Genomic DNA, 21,901 nt, shown 5'->3' on the forward strand with positions numbered 1-21,901 from the left:
ATAACATCAACTTTTCACATAATGCATTGCTAGCTCATTTGGGGGATATTCGACAAGACATTAATCAGTTTGACAGTACCAAATTGAGAAGAAAGAAATCTTGAATATATTCATTGTATGGTGAAGTTATCAGAACATTTTCTGTTGGTTATGAAAATCTTAGTCTATTTCAAATTGGCTTTATACATGAATATCTTCATTGTATGGTGAAGTTATCAGGAAATTTTCCATTGGTAATGAAAATCTTTGTCTATTAAAAATTGGCTTTATGCTTGAAACAAGTCTTCCAAATCTAAATGTTTGTCATGGTAACGTCTCATTAGAGATTTCAATATTAGAGGCAATCAGAAAGAAGAGTTAAATAAAGTTTGAAATTATGGGTCTGTTAAATTACACACAAAAAATATTAGGGGTTGGGGGTATGGCAGTGAAAGCGGAAAATAATTGATAAACAGAAGAGAGGGAGATAGAAGGGAAGATTATGTAGATATATAGAGAGAGAGAAGGAGTCATGTGAAAGCTTCTAAGCCAATAAGATGCTCTCTAACATATACCCTTTTTTCATATGATATATCAGAGTATCTGTTTAATCCATTAATCCAATAGCATGCGGTAGCTTCTCAACCGATAAAATGCTCTCTAACAAATGCCATATTTTATACGAGATTTTAAAGTAGATATTCATTGATTTTAAAAACTAAAGTCATTTTCATTATTGCAAAGTTGAAACTTTGATTCGACAAGGTTAACAGAATTCAATGCTTGGAAACATTCGAAGTAATGATTATTATAAATTACAAAACGCTTAAATACAGCCCCGGCATAGCACCTGAAGAGCTCTCCGAAAGCTGCTGAGATGTGTGAGATCACGGTATGGACATGATTTGCACAAGCAGACGATGTCCCATGACATCTCACACATTTTCAGTGCCTGTTTTCTCATCTTCTCTTGAGTTCTTTCTCTTTCTTCACTACCGACAGGTTAACTATATAATATATTGCCTCACTCTAAACCCCGCGCATGGTTTTATTTTGATGAAAAATGCAGCGATACAAAAATAAAGGAATCTGTCGCTTGTAAACAAAATAAGACGCCATTGTATATTCAGCTGCACACACCGCGCTGTTCGGCGGTTCAAGAGGGAACACATGCCGTCCTCAATATCATTCCGGGGGTTTTACAATTTGAAAGTCTGGTTTCTTTGATTGTTAATTAACCCCTATCCTTTGTATTTACAAGCAAAAAAAAAAGTTATCAGAATCGGGTCATATCCCCTTTTGAATGGTTTGACATGCCATTACATTTATATACACTAAACTCATTATAATTTGAGAAATAATAGCTTTGCAATTATGTTCATTCTTTATGGGATGTCGTCTGCTTGGGCAGTATTGGTCCATATAGTGACGTCATTAAAACATCATTATTTTTCCGGCGAATCTCTCGTATATCCCAGCTGCTATGGAGGGGGTTGTATTTGTATATTTATAAATCACCCGATATGTAGTTGACCTCAAACTTGTACGATGGACATCTGTTAGCTTACCAGTTTCTAGTGATACAGTAGTTGACATATTTTTGATTTTCTTTGAATTTCACCTTTAATGTAAAATAAAGTGTATAACAAAATGATCAGTGTCATGTGAAAGCTTCTAAGCCAATGAGATGTTCTCTAACAAATGCCATATTTTATACGAGATTTTAATGTAAAATAAAGTGTATAACAAAATGATCAGTGTCATGTGATAGCTTTTAAGCCAATGAGATGTTCTCTAACAAATGCCATAATTTATACGAGATTTTAATGTAAAATAAAGTGTATAACAAAATAATCAGTGTCATGTGATAACTTCTAAGCCAATGTGATGCTCTCTAACAAATACCATATTTCACATGAGATTTTAATGTAAAATAAAGTGTATAACAAAATGATCAGTGTCATGTGATAGCTTCTAAGCCAATGAGATGCTCTCTAACAAATACCATATTTTATACGAGATTTTAATGTAAAATAAAGTGCATACCAAAATAATCAGTGTCATGTGATAGCTTCTAAGCCAATGAGATGCTCTCTAACATATACCCTTTTTCATATGATATATTGGAGTATCTGTTTAATCTATTAATCCAATAGAACTACTCCAAAATGGTTATGAGGCCAAAAATGAGGTTGAATAACGCATGTTATGTCATTTCGCTTGCAGAATTTTATTGAACCATTGAAATTGAACCACAATTTGTAGAGTGCGTCCCAGAACAAACGAAACCGAGAACTATCGATGTTTTATCATAACTTAGTCACATTTATCATCAATAAATGACACATATTTGGAAAGCTTAGACTCTCCTCTTTCATTTGATGCAACTCATATAATGCATATTTCACGCATGAGAGATTTAAATGAATTTGAAGAGAGGAAACCAAAAATTCATTTGGCGGACGGTATCTGAATTTCAAAGAGAAAATTACATTTCTAGAAAGTTGAGTTTCCGCTCTTTCAGTCATGCATGAAGTTTTTCGTCTACGGCTGATTGTTAACGAAACGGAGTTAAGTCTTTTGTTAATTCGTTTAGTGAAATTATGGAAATGCAAGCACTACTTTAAACAAACAGAACTTGGTTATTCCTAGTTCATTTTTCCTTATTGAGGTGTCATATGAAAGGGCAGAAACTCAACTTTCTAGAAATGTGATTTTCTCTTTGAAATTCAGATACCGTCCGCCAATTGAATTTTTGGTTTCCTCTCTTCAAATTCATTTAAATCACTCATGCATTATATGAGTTGCATCAAATGAAAGAGGAGGGTCTAAGCTTTCCAAATATGTGTCATTTATTAATTATAATTGTGATTAAGTTATGATAAAACATCGATAATTCTCGGTTTCGTTTTTTCTGGAACGCACTGTATAATAACAGCATCATACTATACGAATTGTTGGGAAACATGGCATGGATTAAAATATCAAGACTAAAGAGGAACACCATCAGAATTTTTTTAGCAGCTTTTAACTTTTTCTTAATCACACTAAATCTCATTGTTATATATCATTGTTTGTTTTGTATTTGTATGATTGAGAAACAAAATAAAGTGAATCAGATATCATGGACTTATATTTCATTTGACATTTATTTTTGAACATTTCACATTATGTCATGTGCTTTAAGTGTCTGAAGTGTCGAGCACATGCTAAAGAAGAAAAAAATTGCTTATATATTGTATTTCAATTGACATTTATTTCTTAACATTTCACACAGTCATGCGACTGACACAATTTTCATCAATCAATGGTCTACTATAAATGAATATTTCTGATTATATTTTTTTAGTCTACTTGAATGAAATTTGTGTACGTTTAGAGGGAAAAAAAACAATACATATTTTCACGACCTTCGTGTGCTTGATATAGCTACTGTAAATCAATGTGAAATCTCCATGTGAAAGTCTGTTCTGAATATAAGACATTTAAATGAAATTTGTATAAAGAAACATTGTGTAAAGAATCATTGTACAGTGGAAAGGTAACACATGTATATATACAGACTGGACAAAAATATTTTTCAAAGAAACATCGTATGAAGAAAATACAGTCAACTCTGCCTAAGTCCACAGAAATAGCTTGGACTTAATAGAAATTTGACTTATATAAAGTGTAAAACAATAGAATATAAGGACAGTGGACTTTAAAGGGATAGTTGAGTTCTGTTGAAGAGGGCGCTACACAAAATAATTTTTTGTGAGATAATGAAAAACTGAGTGTCAAATTTGAAAGAATATACAATCTAATTGACAAAATCATCTTTGTTTGATCAAAATTGGTTCAGAGACGGCTGAAATATCCATAAATATAATGATTTATAATACTTGTGTACCACCACAAATATTAGATAATTTGAAAAAGCTGTTGAAAAAAACGAAATAGCGCCTTTTAGCGGGTTTTTGTTGGCATTTTCGTGTTGGTTATATTATGCACAACCAGTCGGCCCATGTATTGTTATTTCTAATTAAATAATTAATTAACGGTCACCATATTTTTTTGAAAGTAGAGCTGAATTGGTATGATTGAATTGGCTAAATTTCATACATTATGGGTCTAAAATCACCTTCATAGCAATTTTAGGTTCTAAAAGGGCACTAGTAATGTCATAGATAAGAATAAGAGCAATAACCAGGCACTTTGAAGGCATTTGTGGTCTGAAAACAGAACTCGACTATCCCTAAGTAGACAGTCGACTTACGCAGAGTTGACTGTGTTTTCAAAGTGACTTCTTAACTTCTTGTCTGTAAACCTTATTACACCAGGGGAATACAAAACGAGTATACCATCTTATCTACCTTAAACAATAAGGGTTTGTTATGACATTGTTCTTTATAATGAGAGGGGCATATGGCAGGAACTTCCACAAAGGCCTCTTTCAAAAGATGGATCGAACCCACAACCTTTGCATTTCCAGTTAAGAGCTTAAACCACTCAAGTACCGACGACATCTCTTTGAAGCAAAATTGCCATGTCTTCAAAAATTTGATGGCAGGAGGATCGTGTAATGTATTGTGGGCATTAGAATAATTAAGGACTTTTCACATCTGACAGAGGCAAATACGAGGCTCAAACTTGGTGATAGTATGTATCACCATATAGGAAGATGCTCTGATCAGATTTTGAGTAAACTGGTCAACGGTCAAAGGTCGCACAGGTGAAAAGGAACATAATTCACATACTCCTTTTCTGTGTAAATTTAATAAGATACTAAGATGTGAGGGAGTACAAGCTGACTCATAAAAAAACTACGAAAAAACAAAAATGTGGTTAACTGCATCAAATCTGAACGAGCCTGAACCCACTGTCTATTGACCGGTCTCATTCCTATAGGCTTAGTACAGAAACGACCCTGTTCCTGTAGGCATTGGGGTAAGAAATGTAGTTAATCCTACACGATAATACCCCTCTTGCTGGCTATGTATAAAAATGAATTTGAAAACAAGTTTGTTATCATTTCATGACACCATAACATATCTATATGTTTGAAATTCTAATACAACAAAACATGCACATCGTCTCTCCAGAGACAAAAACGTGAACTAAAGCACAAATAATAAATAAACCAAAAGCTACGTCAACCGTTGGACGATGACCGCATTCATTAGTTTGGCGCCCTCTATCGTCTGGCTGGTGTCGGTGAGAGTCTTATTTGGAAATGTTGTCAAGAGGTTGAAGGATTGTCCGCTATACTGGGGTCTTGATCTGATGGTGAAACTCAAAGTTAAGGACATCTTTTTCATTCATTTGGTTATTTATTTCCAACTTCATATAAAACAATAGATCATTACAATAGTATACATTATACAAAAAATGACATGCAATCATACATGTAAACAGTATCAGAGACACCAAATTCAACAGTCGAAAATGAGAAAAGGGGAACTAAAATAAGGCCAGAGTTTCTTGTAAAATAATCTGAAACAGAATAAAAAGCTAACCGACCTTGTAATTGGTACATTTGTATTGTGATATGGGATGTTATAGATGTGATATAAAATGTATGTGACCTTACACATGTGATACATGATCAAATACGACCATGCTGTGCTGGATTCAAAGCTATTAAAGTATGTGTGTTATTTTCATTAAGTAATACAGCCACACGACACCACACCCCACGGCCGCGTCATACCAAAAGACGTTAAAAGACGGGTGTTGCTGCTACCTTGTTTGCCGTTGAACAATAAGGGGATAGAGCAACGTCGATCTGGCGCTGCTCAGTGGCTGCCGGGCTCGCGATCAATTGGGCAAAAAGAATTTCCATTTTCAGTTTAACTTAATAAAATTTGGAGTGGACCTTAAAAGATTATTATTATTATTATTATTATTGCAGCGGTGGGATTCAAACCCATGCTATCAAAATGACTGGTGCCAAAAACCATATTGCATGTGTGAAAGCAGGAATATGGAAGAAACAGAATGGCGAGAGTTCTAAATAAAACGACCCAAAAAACAAGTGAGTCAAGAATGATTGAAATACCCGTATGAGATTACTAAATCTACCGTATATTGACTCAAAATGACAATTTGGTTTGTAGATTATGACGCAGCCACAGTCAACTCCCCTGTTTATTTTGTACACAAATATCTTTACTTTCTGTTTTTCTTCAAAGTGCCTTGAAAGGCATCATAACTTACTTATTTGGCAGCTAAAATGAACGTAAATAATAATGTAAAAGTCGATATACACATTTTGGAACACCTGGATTCAAGATAGTGTGATGGGAAATCTAAAACAGTTACCAACAGGATTAGATCTGGTTCATAAAATAGTTGTGTACACAAAAATAAAAATCGAATTAAAAGTAAATTGATAAATAACTATTTGGTGTAGAGATATTGGAAGCTGATATATTTTAGTACAGAGGAAATAGCAGAGGACCTTTAAAACTATATCAAGGGTTTGCCGATTTGTATTTGATCTACTACAACTTTAGGCAGTCTTAAAATTCAGGTCTTTTATTGCATTTTCCCCACACTTTTACTGATCAGTTCTTCTCATTTTGTTTGCTTTTATGAAACCAGCTCGATATCAGGTTGGACTTCCCCTTTGATACAAGAGGCATATTCACTGAAGTTATGGCAATATAAATAATGCAGTAAAGTGAAAAATATTAATGAAAAGAAAGGATACGCAGTGACGAAATTCCTGATATCTCCGACTGTGTGACTGTGGTTGAATTTTCCTGTAAGTCTGAGAAAGAAAGAAATAGAAGGAAAGAAATTCATTAAAAAGGCCTTTAAAGGCAGGTGGTCTTCAATTACAGGTTCCTGTAGTACATGTTTTAATAATAATCCATGTTCAAAGGGAACAAAGAATGTGGTATCTATAGATAGGTGGTCTTTCTATACAGGTGGTTGCTAAAGCAGGTTTGACTGTACATACCTTGGGTTCATTCTCACACATATAAATCAATGAAAGCAAACATTTAGGTTGGCAAAATACCATATTTCTACTATATATTGTTCCACATTAGAATGTATTTCTATAGTGATAACCACTACATGTACAAGTCAACTTATATCTAACAACATTATCCTGTCAAATTCATAGAGTACATGCAAGAGTGTCGATATTCTGATTTTCATGCGGTTCTCTGAAGTAAATAAAGAACATATAGAACATATCTGCCATGCAAGGTAGTCAAGACGCTTCAATAGGGACTTTTAGATTCGCACGAAGACAATAGGTCTATGCTACGATCGACGTCCTTTTAAAGCACTGCCGTGAATGGAAGTACCACGTATCAGTCCACGCAAATCTAAAAGTCCCTACTGTAACCCTATTGGGAGCTAGGCTAGCGATTCAAGGAATCATTCAACACCATTCAAGGAATTCCTTCCGATTGGTACCATCTGCCACTCTCCACCCAGGTTTATACGGGTGCCTGGCAATTGATGGAGTAATAACAATAATTGCAGGGCCCACAGGAAGTCAGAGAAGTATTGGTTGGTTTGTTTCTTTTAACTGACTTCTATGAAAGCATTTGTTTGCTTGTAAATAAGCAACCAGGGGACAGACGGATTTTAATCCTCTCCGAGGGACTTTGTAATGACGATAAATGCCTTACCAAAGGGGCACTGGCGCATCAAATTGGTTTTGAACCCGGACTTCCCGGTTACGAGACCACTGCTCTACCACTGAGCCATTGTGCCTCACAAGTAATAAAGGGAGTGTAGCATGACAAATACTGGTTAACACCATCTCAGCTCCTTTTGGACAACTGCATGTAAACGAATGGACTCAATTAACGGAAGTCAGCGACTTAATCTCTACATGGTCAGCGTTTGCGAAACAGACCGAAGTCCTCTCCACGCTTCGGTTTTGCGTATGTTGCACGCATGTGATTGCCGTGGTCACGTCTTCTGTAGTCGTATTGTACCCGATTGGCCCCGAGTCAGGCCGCGGGAAAGACACATAGTCTTGTCATGCTACACTCTCTTTAATACCAATGTGGCTACCTTGGGTAAATGCGCGTTTCTTGACCTACCTGGAACCATCTGCTAATCTAAGCTGCAGTGTTGTAGTGGGTTGGTTAGGGTCCACATCTATCGAAGCTGCCGAGGTTGGTGTTGCACCCGATGACTGTTGTGATGGAGTCCCTTGGGACTGCACACTAGGCGCTCCTGGGTTCATGGTCGGTGTGGGACTGGGAGAGGCACAAACAAAATATTTTGAAAGTATTGTTGTGATTATTCAACACTTTTAAAACCCCACAGCACTACTTATAGCCCTCTATGTAGAAAACAATGCCTAATCAGTGCCTGTTGGTCCCCTATGATCCTCTTTTTCTTATTTTAATTGAGAGCTGATTTGATGACATAACCACCTGTCAGTGACCTTGCAGGGAGGTCTAATCCCCCAGGCCAAGCTAGTGCAGATAGGCTTTAATGCACATTTTCCAGTAGGTACCAGTAGAAAGAAATTCCTTGAAAGCTGTGAGGACTGATATCGGTGTCCGAGCAGAGCCGGGGTAATATTGGAGAGCACTAAGCAACTTCTGTGGTGGATATGTGCACTATAGAAATATCCAATATTATCATTATCAATTTCGACACCAATATAAACAAGTGCACATTTTGCCCTATTCAGATATGATGTGGTAAAACTGCAGCAATTTTAACGGTGATGTAAAGTGTAATACGTTTTATATTTCTGTATCTTATAACATATAGCTCAGTGAAAACTTGCAGGCTCTATGTTGCCGGCAGTTGCCATACATTTACACATTTCAAAATAAATTGCGGCAGTTTATAACGTCATATTTGAATGACCCCTTACTTTATATCAAGAGCAAAAGAAGAAATGAAACTCCATATAAAATTCAGTTTAGTGTACATCAAATACATGAGAAGGATACAAACTGAAATTTGACATTGGAATATAAAACATGACAGAATGTAATTGAGCTTGAAAAAGGAGAGGTTTACCAGAAAATGAGATATTCTTGGGTCTTAATGGGAAAAAGACCTTACCCACTTAACATAACAATGTGTCTAGAGAAACTCTACAAATAGATTGCTTAGGATTAGTTATAATAATAATGATAATAGTAATATTCCGCTTATATAGCGCATGTCTCTAAGCGCTTTACATATGTACTATTACTCAGGTCATTGGATTCAGTGCTTGCCCGCACACACTGTGTGCCCAATCTCCACTCCCTAAGGAGCATTCCAGGCAGGCGTTACATGACGCTCAAAAACTGTTTGACCAACAGAGATGGTCGCATCCTACCGGGTACCTACTTAACACCTGGGTGAAGAGTAGCAAGTGCAGGTTAATGTCTTGCCAAAGGATATTAGTGCCGTGTCGGGATTCGAACCCTCGACCTTCGCATCTCCAGTCAAGCCCTCTAAACCACTTGGCCACGACACTCCCACACAGTTCCAAGGAACCATTTCACAAAGCCAATGACAAATGACAAATATCAGTGACAAATCTGCTGATAACCAATCAGAAGCAAGGATTTCAGTAGCTTATAACAAAAACTGTCATTTGTCACTGATGACAAGTTTTGTGAAACACCCCCCAAGGTCCTTACCTGCCCAACATAACACCATGTCCAGTGAAAGCTTTGGTGCTCTGCTTGGGTCTACTGAACTCCTCACTCCGATGATCTTCTAGATCTAGGCTCACCTCACCTCCCTTCCCCAGCTGCAGCAGCTCATCTGGGATCTCCCTGGAGAGAGGGAGAGAAAGAGAGAGATAGAGGAAGAGAGAGAGATCAAGAGAGCAAGAAAGAGAGATAGAGCAATGAAGAGAGAGATAAAGCAAGAAAGAGAAAGATAGAGCAAGAAAGAAAGATAGAGAAAGAAAGAGAAAGAGTTAGTAGGAAATCATGTTCATAATGTAATATGAAAGAAGAGAAAATAAGCCTTTTGATGATTTGTAAATTAAACAAACAGTAATTTGGAATTATTGACAAATTCAACCATAAATCTTGATTTCCTTTTTTCTGAAACACCCAGTATATTATAAGACTTAAACGTCAAGCACTTTACATATATAATTACTACCCTGCTCATCGGGTTCAGGCTTGCCCGAACACAATGTACGCACATTCTCCACTCCCTGGGAAGCATTCCAGCCACATGCCATTTGAAAGATGCTCACAATGCTGAGCAAGCCACAATGACTGTTGCATCCTATCAGGTAATCATTCCACACTTGGGTGGAGAGTGTAAAATCATAAGAACAATAATAACATCAACATTTATATCCCACAAGTATTTATCCCACGGGATGCTCAAGGAACCTATAAAGTAGTAGTAATACTCCCCAGGGAGTGGAGAAGGTGTACACTTGAGGTACATGAATGAATACGATGACCGAAGGAATAATATCTGTTGTATTAAGCACTTTATTAATCTAGATTTATTATCATTATTAATATTACCCTGGCTTTAGCCCAGCTACCCTTTGGTGCTAAAGGCATTCAAGTAAAACATGCATGTCAGGCTGTCAGGTACCCATTCACTACACCTGGGTTGAGAGTAACAATTTTATAGTTATGCCTTGCCAAAGATTAGTGCCACAGCGGAACTCAAACCGCAAACCACAGTACGGAGACATATCCAGTAGACCACGACACCTCTCGTCATGTGGATTAGTGTCGCACCAAAGGATGTTAGTGGTGGGCTGCGATTTTAAGAATAAATGAATGGAAGCACTAACTTACCCTTTCATGATAGCTTTGAGGAAGGCATCATTCTGTGGTTCCCTATAATCTCTGAGTTCACCATCATCAATACTAAAACCAGTCTTCCACATCTTAAGAACTACATGCCTCTGTGAGGATAGAGAAAGAAAGAGAGGGATGCAAAACTTAAAGCCACACTGCCCTACTTGTAGCTACTTGCTCCCTCTAAATGAAAACAATGCCTAAACGGTGACCATTGGTCCCCCATGATCCTCTTTTTCTTATGTTAATTAAGAGCTGAGTTGATGAGATAACCACCTGTCCAGTGACCTTGCAGGGTGGTCTAATCCCTCCTATAAACTAGTACAGATAAGCTTTAAGAACGACATGTCTCTGTGAAGATAGAGATAAAGAGAGGGATGTAAAACTCAAAGTTCATCATCAATAAACTAAAACCAGTCTTCCATATCTTAAAAACTACATGCCTCTGTGAGGATAGAGAAAGAAAGAGATACAAAACTCAAAGTTCATCATCAATAAACTAAAACCAGTCTTCCACATCTTAAAAACTACATGCCTCTGTGAGGATAGAGAAAGGAAGAGATACAAAACTCAAAGTTCATCATCATTATACTAAAATCAATCTTCTACATCTTACATGTCTCTCTGAGGACAGAGAGAAAAGGAGAGGGATACAAAACGTATATGTTTTGAAAGTTAAACATTAGATCTCTATACAAAAGTGGGTAAAATTGTTGACAAAGGCTGGCATAATTAACAGCAGAATATTTCTGAGGCAAAGTTTTTGTATTGAAATTAAAAGTTGACAACAGTAGATTTGTGGGGGATTCCCCTACTCTGTACCTAGTGTTATTGATAGAACCCCCCCCCCCCCCCCCCCGCCCTCACCTGTGAGTATAGACTTATACTAACCTTCTTGGCCTTGGACCAGGCATTGTACCAGAGGTGCCTGGTAACGGTACCACAGGTTCCTGGGGGATTCCCCTAGTCTGTACCCAGTATTATTGATAGCACACCCCTCCCCTATGAGTAGAAACTTCTACTAACCTCTCTTGGCCTGGGACCAGGCATTATACCGGTACCACAGGTTCCTGGGGGGATTCCCCTTGTCTGTACCCAGTGTTATTGATAGCACATCCCTCCCCTATGAGTAGAAACTTCTACTACCCTCTCTTGGCCTGGGACCAGGCATTGTACCGGAGGTGCCTGGTACCGGTACCACAGGTTCCTGGGGGGATTCCCCTTGTCTGTACCCAGTGTTATTGATAGCTCATCCCTCCCCTATGAGTAGAAACTTCTACTACCCTCTCTTGGCCTGGGACCAGGCATTGTACCAGAGGTGCCTGGTACCGGTAGCACAGGTTCCTGGGGGGATTCCCCTAGTCTGTAGCCAGTGTTATTGATAGCACACCCCTCCCCTATGAGTAGAAACTTATACTAACCTCTCTTGGCTTGGGACCAGGCATTGTACCAGAGGTGCCTGGTACTGGTACCACAGGTTCCTGGGGAGATTCCCCTAGTCTGTAGCCGGCACCCCTGAAGGCTCTTGAGGTGTTTCTTGGCTGGGATGTTGAAGGGCTGCCACCGGCTACCTCCTCTGCACCATGCCTGAAACATAATGCATACAGTATATATTCAAATTATCCTCCTGAATTTTCTATCGACAATCCACTAGGAAATGCTGATAAATTCCATCAATAGAATGCTTCTTTCAATATACTGACCGATTCTCTCCATTAGGTTGGTCCTAAAATGCGGAATTCCCTTCCTCCTTTTTTTTACAGTATGTCGGATTTAATAATTCATTCTAAAGACTTTACAAGAAGCATCTTCTCTTTCTTTATTATGCATAATTTATTTTAAGACCACACCTCTAATACTAAATACTTCCATTTTTTTTTCATTTTTTTTCTTCTTCCAAGTATATGTTATTATTACTTCTGCGCCTGGTGCATTCAATTGTCAAGCCTTATTGGCTTCATCGGATGCACCATCTTCCATTTGTACTATGGTTTATACTTACATATTTTCTTTTTTTGAATGCGATTATGTAAATTTATACGTAATTTTGATATTGTTATCTGTAATGAAATTCCATATTTCATCTTTGTATATATTGTCATGATGATGGAAATAAATGTCAATTCACATGTCAATTCAAAGCCTGAATGGCTACAATGTGGTTGGCAGTCCATCTGCATATTTAATGTACTGGAGCAGCGTTTCTTAACCTTTTTTAAGTCATGTCACCCTTTTGCGTCACCCCAATCCAAAATCCATTGACAGAACATTCATTTTGCATCACTCTGAAATGCGTGACACATCACATACACATCAGCACATTTGTTTCTAACTTTATGTCTTATAAAGAGCTGCGACTGATCCAAAAAAATTGCAAGTTTACAGTTTCCTATCTCTTATTATGTACATAGTTGCGATTGATATCAATCACAAATAAGTTTATTAATATTATATTTATAGTCGGGGCCCATATACCTGAATCTCAGTTCGTTTGACTCTCGACTCAATCTCTTTCTCCGTCATTCTCTTGATCTAACCTCCTTTTTCTAGAGCTTTTGCAATCATTCATTTTCCCTTTTTCTATCTTTCTTTCTTTCTGTTTGCCTTCTACTATTTTCCTCCATTTTTCCCTGTTTTATTTGTTTTCCCAACAAATCTATAATTTCTTAGCTACATATTTTTTTCAATGTATTGATTTTCTAAGCATACTTTGTTCATGTTATATTGTAAAACAGCATCTGAGGAACTAACACTTCAACAAGCTCTGCTTCTAGTTAGTTCCTCTATTCTTGTGCTTTTTCTATTATATTTGTCGTTTCATTGCATATTTTTGTAATATAATTTTTTATTGTATTATGTTTTGCATGAGAAATAAAAACATTTGAATCATCAATTAATCCTTGGTGATACAAACATGCAAGAACTTTGTAACTGGAATGGAAAGGGGGATGAAAGCAGAGATGGTTCAAGCAAGCTGACCTCAGGTCAAAGGTCAAATGTCATAGGTACTACTCACTCTTTAGCCTGTTTGAAGATGTCTTTGACGAGACTGTCCGATTCCACCTTCTTCTTCTTGGGACCGACCACCTGCTGACCGCTGGAATGAGAATGGTATCAAATATTAGAGGATCATTCCATGGGGTTGGGGTCACTTTGTGACATACCACAAGTGGGAAACTATAGATGTCTGCTATCAACCAAAACATTGTTTGCTCAAACTGGGTTTAGCATGAAAAGCATAGCCAACTACATGTATGTGTACAAGTAATCTAGCTACAATGAGAATGGTAAGAAATATTAGAGGGTTGTTCCATGGGGTCAGGCTAATTTTGTGACATACCACAAGTGAGAAACTGTAGATGTCTGCTATCAACCAAAACAATGTTTGCTCAAACTGAGTTTAGCATAAAAAGCATAGCCAACTATGTTTACAAGTAATCTAGCTGCATGGTGAATTAATATTATAGACCCAAAGTTTAAATTCGATGTCCATGTAACGCTGAAATAAGAAACACATATTAAGCAAAGATTTTGAAGAGAAGTAACTGAAACAGGAATAATTCTGGCAAGGCACTTTATATATACCGGTACATTGCTTTAAAAATTTCAGCAGATGATTTCATCTTCAGTGTGTACTATTTTTATTTTTTGAAATCAGAGTTTGCGCAAACTTTCCCGGACCTGCTATTCTCATTTTCTGCTACTATTAAAACCAGCTTAATATCAGGGTGCACTTCCCCTTGAACCGTTAGCAGTTTTGTCTCACGTATGAGTGACGTTTAGTTTGATATTTTAATCCAAAATGCTCAACATGCCTGGAGCAGAACATTACGAAAAAATCACTGGGAACTGTATCTGACCTGTTTCTCTCATTTTCTTGCTTCTATCAAATCGAACTTAATATCAGGGTGGGCTTCCCCTTTAACTTTACCTGCCATGCTCTGGTCCACCCGCGTAGAAGGCTTGTCCTTCTTCATCACTGTCATCATTGGCTTTCTTAGATGAATAGTCACCCAGAGTGGCTATACGACTGCTGCTTCCTCCTCTGGAAAAGAAATAAAAATTCAATTATCAAGTTAAAGGCCGTCTGTACTAGTTCGGCCAGAAGGGATTAGACCACCCAGCGAGGTCACCCAGAGTGGCTAAACAACTGCTGCTTCCTCCTCTGACAAAGAAAACAAAAATGCAATTATCAAGTTAAAGGCCGTCTGTACTAGTTCGGCCAGAAGGGATTAGACCACCCAGCGAGGTCACCCAGAGTGGCTAAACAACTGCTGCTTCCTCCTCTGACAAAGAAAACAAAAATGCAATTATCAAGTTGAAGGCCGTCTGTACTAGTTCGGCCAGAAGGGATTAGACCACCCAGCAAGGTCACTGACAGAGTGGCTACACGACTGCTGCTTCCACCTCTGACAATGAACAAAAAAAAGTGGAATTATCAAGTTGAAGGCCGTCTGTACTAGTTCGGCCAGAAGGGATTAGACCACCCAGCAAGGTCACTGACAGAGTGGCTACACGACTGCTGCTTCCACCTCTGACAATGAACAAAAAAAGTGGAATTATCAAGTTGAAGGCCGTCTGTACTAGTTCGGCCAGAAGGGATTAGACCACCCAGCAAGGTCACTGACAGAGTGGCTACACGACTGCTGCTTCCACCTCTGACAATGAACAAAAAAAAGTGGAATTATCAAGTTGAAGGCCGTCTGTACTAGTTCGGCCAGAAGGGATTAGACCACCCAACGAGACTGCGAGGTCACTGACAGGTGGTTATCTCATCAACTCAGCTCTCAATTAACATAAGAAAAAGAGGGTCATGGGGGACCAACAGTCACCGATTGTGGAAGTCTTCTATATATAGGGAGCAAGTAGGTACAAGTAATTAATTCACTTTCTAGACCAGTATTTTTTAACCGTATTAATTAAAGTCACGGCACGCTCTTTAGAAATAAAATGTTTTGTGTCTGAGTTATTCTGAGTCTTTGATTTTGACGTGAATAGGTCGACTAATATTTGCCTTTCACATAAAATAAATATGCTTGGGTATGAAATTCAAAATGTATTTGTTCCACTTTTACATCAACATGCAAAACAATTCAGATTCGTATCGTACATAGTAAAGAGTAACAAAACATTACGGGTAGTGTATGGTTGATAGCCAAATGTTCTGAGTGAAGTGCAAATACATCAGGCATTACAAAATAATGAACCTTCGGAATAACGCAATAAATTTTTTGAAATTATGAACCTTATTTCATTTTTGGAATCTTGAATCTCGTGGTAATGTGGTAACTGTAAATTTTGTTTTGGAATTGAAAACTTTTGGAATTGAAAACTTTTGGAATAATGAACCTTCAGAAGAAAACAAATGAGTGCCACCTGAGTAGACCTACCTTCCTTTTGGGGCTGATCCTTTAGCTTTGCCTCCTCCCTGTGGCTGAGCTGCAGGAGGTGGTTCAACCCTAGGGGGTTCAGGCTGTCTTTCAGAGGGAGGGTCTCTGCTTGGTGGATCAGTAACCATGTCATCTGAGTTATCATAGAAACTCTCTAGCGCTACCTGTAATAATCAGAAGGAAAAAAAATTATTTTACTTTATTTGAATTTGATTTATTGGTTTCTGCATCTTTTTTGGTTTGATACAATATTTCAAGTGTATATAATTTTATACAGATAATATACGAAATTAAACAAATATATTGAGTGCATAATTAATATACATTAGATGCAGGAGGGCTACAGAATAAGCAAAGTAGCTTGATGGCCTGCAGCCCTCAACTTAGAGACAACAATAAAAAATAAAATAAAATAAAAAGCAGAAGAGTTAGCTCCATGTACATGTACATGTACATATATATCACCTTATTAAGTAAAACCTGTCTATTGTGGCCAGCCAAGGGAAGCAGAGTGGCCGCTGTAGACAGGTGGGTATTCTACTGTCTACAACACACAGTTCTTTCTTAAAGGAGACAACATACTTTGCCACTATAGAAAGGTGGCCTTTATAGGGAGGTGGCTACCTAAAAAAGACAGAAGTTTCATCTAGATCTTTTCAGCAGAATGTCAAATACAAAACAGCATATATAGCAGTCTTTTAACATTACAAAGAATGAAATGCAAGTGCTTCAGTTTTTTAAGAGGTATCTACATGGATCTGGGCTAACTCGGACCAGGGGACAACTCGGCCCAGCTGCAAAACGGTCATTCTTTGTCATTTTACCCTAACTCTAACTCTACATGTAACTCTAAACCTAACCCTAAACCTAAACATGCAAAAAATGAGTTTTTAGAGCTGGACCGAGTTGCCCCCTGGTCCGAGTTAGCCCGACTCCATCTACATGTATCTGCCCACGAGTGGACAGTTTAGATAATGTTTCAAAATGTGATGGTTCCCATCCAAATTTATACACTTTCTCACAGGTTTCAGTGCAAACAATTTGCAGCAATTTGTAGTGAAACCTGTCAGGAAGTGTATATTATAATATCTTCGTTTTAAGAAAAAAATTAAGAAAATTGACACCAAACAGATAAGAAAGATAACCACTTTGAAATGCTGTCCATTATTGAAACAATTGTTAAAGATTTAGTTGATTTGTGGATTTTGAGATATGTAATATACTCCACGCTCGAGTCAAGGTAAACGAGGACGTTTCATATTTCCGATCTGCATGTTGGTGATGCGAAAAACAGATTCCCCAATGATTTTCTTGATGCATTTTACATTGACTCTGTACACGTTATGAGCGATAGTCATAAATCCACAATAAGCCAGTTCACGGTTGCAGTCTGAGCATGAGCAGATAAAGGTAATTGCAGAACAAATTTTGAAATACATGGAGACGAAATACTGGATACGTGCTCATGAAAGTTATGTAACATTATTCATGCATGCACATTCAGTGCACTCCATGGTACACAGGTGGAAGTATTCTTTGAAAAGGGGGGAACAAAGGCTATTTATAAAGCACCTCCATCGCTGTAGGAGTGATTATTTCAAAATGTACAAAGTGGGACCTCTTCATGTTTTGAAGATCTGTGGATATTCGGGGTCATTGCAGTAAGGTGCTAACAGTGAACTGGTCTATTAGCGCCAGACGGACAACCCATGAAAGTAGACCCTAGACGGTGAACTGGGGTTATTTTCTTACGTGGTATCTGTTTTTCGCATCACCAGCGCATGGTTCGAAACCTGCAGATTGCCGATGAAAAAAAATGTCTGCGAAAAACTTGGATGATCCTTATTTTAATTTTAGGACGCAAGTTGTCCACGTTTACGAGGATATCCTTAATTATTGGACGATCCTCATACTTGGACCAGTACCAGCATTGATCATGAGCATTGAACCCGTTCTGTTGAATGGGCATTTGATAGACTCTAGGCCTAACTTGATAAAGATGCATTTTATTTTTAGGTTTTTAGAGACCTAGATCTAGACTAGAGTAAAGGAGCCGGTTTTCGGCCACTTAAGACAAAATCCTATTTTTTATCATTTTTTGTTCAAATCATGAAGCAAATATTATTATTATTTAAACAAAACAAGAATCCCCAGAAAAAAATCATGAATTGCCATGACAATATTCATTTCAATTTTCACTGTTTCGTAGTCAGTTTTCGGCATAGCGTACCAGTTTTCGGCCGCATGTACAAAGTCAATAGGAAGCGCGCGCACGCGCCGTGCGCTTCCGCGCTGATCCATAGCACTAGCGGGCGGAGCAGATATCCCACGCCGGAGCTCCCCGGAGCTCGCCAGGCCGAAAACTAGTACTGCGGTGATCGGATATTGGAATCTGAATTGGACAGAGATATCGTGTGTGCGTTGCGGTGTGCGGCTGCATTGATTTAATACATGCGATGAGATACTTTTGAGCTTGCGACTAGCACAAAATCGGGCTCTAAATCTGAAAAATACTTGAAATAAAGCTCATTTTACGGTACCCATATTTCTTACAGACACGCGTAAGATACTCAATTTTTTAGATTCGGGTAGCGGGACCGCCGATTACATCGCTAAAATGTGATATTTTAGGATATATTTTTCATTGCAAATGTGGTTCTTCAGTGACACTGGCATGGTATGGTATGTGTGGTATATGTGTTATGCTATTATGCAATGTATTTTAGAGGGATTTTACCTTGCATCCAACCAATCGGCCGAAAACTGGAGCTGGCCGATTACCGGCTCCTTTACTCTAGGGTAGCGCGCCCAGTATTCGGTCTATTCCCAGTATTCGGTCAGACAGTTTCAACAGCTGTAACAATTTAAAAAATAATTTATGAGCCACGAAACTTGCACAAATCAGGCAGCTGAACAACTTTTCTTAATTCTCAAAATTAAATCAGATTTAGGGCCCCGGAAAGATCTCCAACTTAGCTCGAAATTGGTCAGTGTCGCACAACTTTCCGCACTTCCCCGTTCTCTTAGCACATGCGCTAACATGCATAGCCATATGTAGAAGTCTATTGCGAAACAACTACGTGTGCTGTCACAATGAATTTAGTATGTGTGTGAAGAGAATCACTTCCGTGTTCGCTCCATCGCAGCGAATTTGCAAATGACGCACTTGCCGATGTGCAAGAGGTATTTATACAATATCCTTGCCATGCGGTATCGCTCAGCCAGTATTCGGTCAACGCATTGACATCCAGTGCTTTATCGCGCAATTGTGTGAAAATAGTGCGCAAATACGCTAGCTCCTTTGCAACGGAGATACCACGCACAAATCGCATGCCCGAATTCTAATTGGCGTGACCGAATTCTGGCCAGAAAAATGCTCCGTCTTCTTTCGGAAGTATTTTGCTTATCATCAGTAGGGGCGCTGGTCCGAGAATGAGGATCGTCTTCATAAACGAGGATCGTCTTCGTAAACACGGACTGATGCGTCCTTAAAAATAAGGACCGTCTGCATTTTTGGAGACGTTTCATATTTTAGATCGGCACATTGGCGATCCAAAAAACGGATTCTGCAATGATTTTCTTGATGTATTTTACATTGACATTGTACAGAGACCTTCACATTATAAGCAATAAATCCTTGGGAAGACGGACAACCCATAAAAGTAGACGGTGAACTAGGGTTATTTTCCCCCAGGGAATCCGTTTTTGGCATCGCCAGCAGGCCGTTCTGTAACATGAAACCCCCAGAGCGCTGATGAAAAAAAACGTCCTCGAAAATGCAGACAACCCTTATTTTTGAGGACGCATTTTGTCCTTGTTTATGAGGATATCCTTGTTTATGCGGACGATCCTCATTCTCGGACCAGCGCCCCTACTGATCATCATTCTATATTTTAAGTGACTATAAAATCCTGTTAGAGGAATAATTTTTTTTTTCTTTTGATGGGTAGATTGCCAAATAAAAGAGGTAAGAATTCAAAATATTAGTGATTTCCCCTTAAGTGACCGAATACTGGGCACTCTACCCTAGACCTAGATCTATTCTAAATCTATAAATATTCTGTTCACATGGCCAAATGGGGACCAATAATATAGCTTTGCTTGCCAATTGCTACATCAATCATGGTTATGGAAACCACTTGTTCGTCAACATGGACACGCTTGTGTTTAGGCAAAGTCTCACACGAACAGATGAACACTCGACTCATTCAGTCGGGGTCCAGACAACTCGCCACAAAGACAACCCGCCCCAAGACAACCCGCCACAATACCCTGGACATCCCGCCACAATACCCTGGACAACTCGCCACAGCCTTTTCGGACAACTCGCCACACTTTTTCCCATCATGATTTCTAGATCTAAAATGAAATGAAATTGTCATTTTTCATGATTTTCGTGCTTTTATAAACACAGTCATTACAAAGAATAAAGAATAAAGTTGATTTCCCTAATTGTAACAATAATATATATTGAAATGAAATTGTCATTTTTCATGATTTTCGTGCTTTTATAAACAGTCATTAAAAAGAATAAAGTTGATTTCCCTTGTAACAATAATATACTTTTGATCTAGTCTAGAGGTCTATAACAGCTGCATTTTTCTGTCCCAGAATTTTTTTATGGTAGGATACTGGAAGCACTGGCGTACTGATGGGGGGGGGGGCAGGTAATATTAGAATGTAAAGATACGCCAAAGATACATAGCAGCATATTCCTACCATTAAAAAGTTTCCTGAGACATGAACTTAAAAATCGTAGTCGTAACTCGTAGTCGTAGTACGCCTGGCTTGGGTTCGTCCAAAATAGATTCTTGTTGCAAGCGCAAGGAAAATCATCTTTATTCTTTAGAACAGCTCTCAAAATACTCACAATTTCCATGTTTCCTGTCATAACTGTGTTTATAAAGCACGAAAATCATGAAAAATGACAATTTCATCTAAGTCTAAGTAAGATGAGGGATTTTAGATCTAGAAATCATGAGGGGAAAAAAGTGTGGCGAGTTGTCCGAAAAGGCTGTGGCGAGTTGTCCAGGGTATTGTGGCGGGGTTGTCCAGGGTATTGTGGCGGGATGTCCAGGGTATTGTGGGCGGGTTGTCTTGGGGCGGGTTGTCTTTGTGGCGAGTTGTCCGGGATTCACTCACGAAGAATCACTCACTCAACTCAGCTCAGCCTCAGTTATGACAGTGCGCTAAAATTGAGTTGGATATCCCCGTTACTTTCCCGACATAGACTAGATCTACACCGTCAATAGTAAAGTTCCATTATAGAATCTCAATATCTTACCTCCAACTTCCATCCTGACGACTCAAGAAAGAACGAAGCTCTTTCCCTTTCGCCCCAGTAACGCCAATAAACTGGGTGAGGAGTCCATCTTTCTCGAGCTCTGCACTGGTGGCTGCCATTTTGATGATAATTTCTTTCTGGCAAAGTAGTCTACTGCCCTCTATGTATTACTTTGCGAACATAATTTTAGTTTATTTTATTTTTTCTACATTCATTTACCTTTTTTTGATTTTGAAATTGTAAAATATGACAACACATTAACATAGATATGAAACAATAATTTAATATAATGATCATATACAAGAGAATCATGAAAAACTCCAAACATACCAGAAAGGTGAAGATACATAATTAGATTTCGAACGTCCACTTTTTAAATGAATCGTTACTTTATGATCACCCGGTATGATCATTCTTGTTCATGTTCCGTTTCTTTTTATTCTTTATAAATATATTGATTACCAACAAGGTAAGTAAGATAGGGTATTTGTTCATCAACATAT

General features: G+C 38.2%; 1 protein-coding gene across 1 annotated transcript; it reads right to left on the reverse strand.

Annotated features, from left to right (window-relative positions):
• Nucleotides 1-4,038: 4,038 nt before the first annotated feature.
• Nucleotides 4,039-21,647, reverse strand: LOC115918871 (NSFL1 cofactor p47-like). Its single transcript, XM_030993011.1, is given in 11 exon segments — nt 4,039-5,241; nt 6,674-6,733; nt 8,031-8,189; nt 9,585-9,722; nt 10,722-10,831; nt 12,146-12,311; nt 13,741-13,821; nt 14,656-14,769; nt 16,115-16,278; nt 21,399-21,451; nt 21,454-21,647. Coding segments are annotated over 11 exon segments (1,242 nt in total). The 5' UTR covers nt 21,518-21,647; the 3' UTR covers nt 4,039-5,108.
• Between the last annotated feature and the right edge of the window lie 254 nt (nt 21,648-21,901).

This window comes from Strongylocentrotus purpuratus, unplaced genomic scaffold (assembly GCF_000002235.5).
Source record: "Strongylocentrotus purpuratus isolate Spur 01 unplaced genomic scaffold, Spur_5.0 spur5_scaffold_20, whole genome shotgun sequence".
Taxonomy (NCBI): domain Eukaryota; kingdom Metazoa; phylum Echinodermata; class Echinoidea; order Camarodonta; family Strongylocentrotidae; genus Strongylocentrotus; species Strongylocentrotus purpuratus.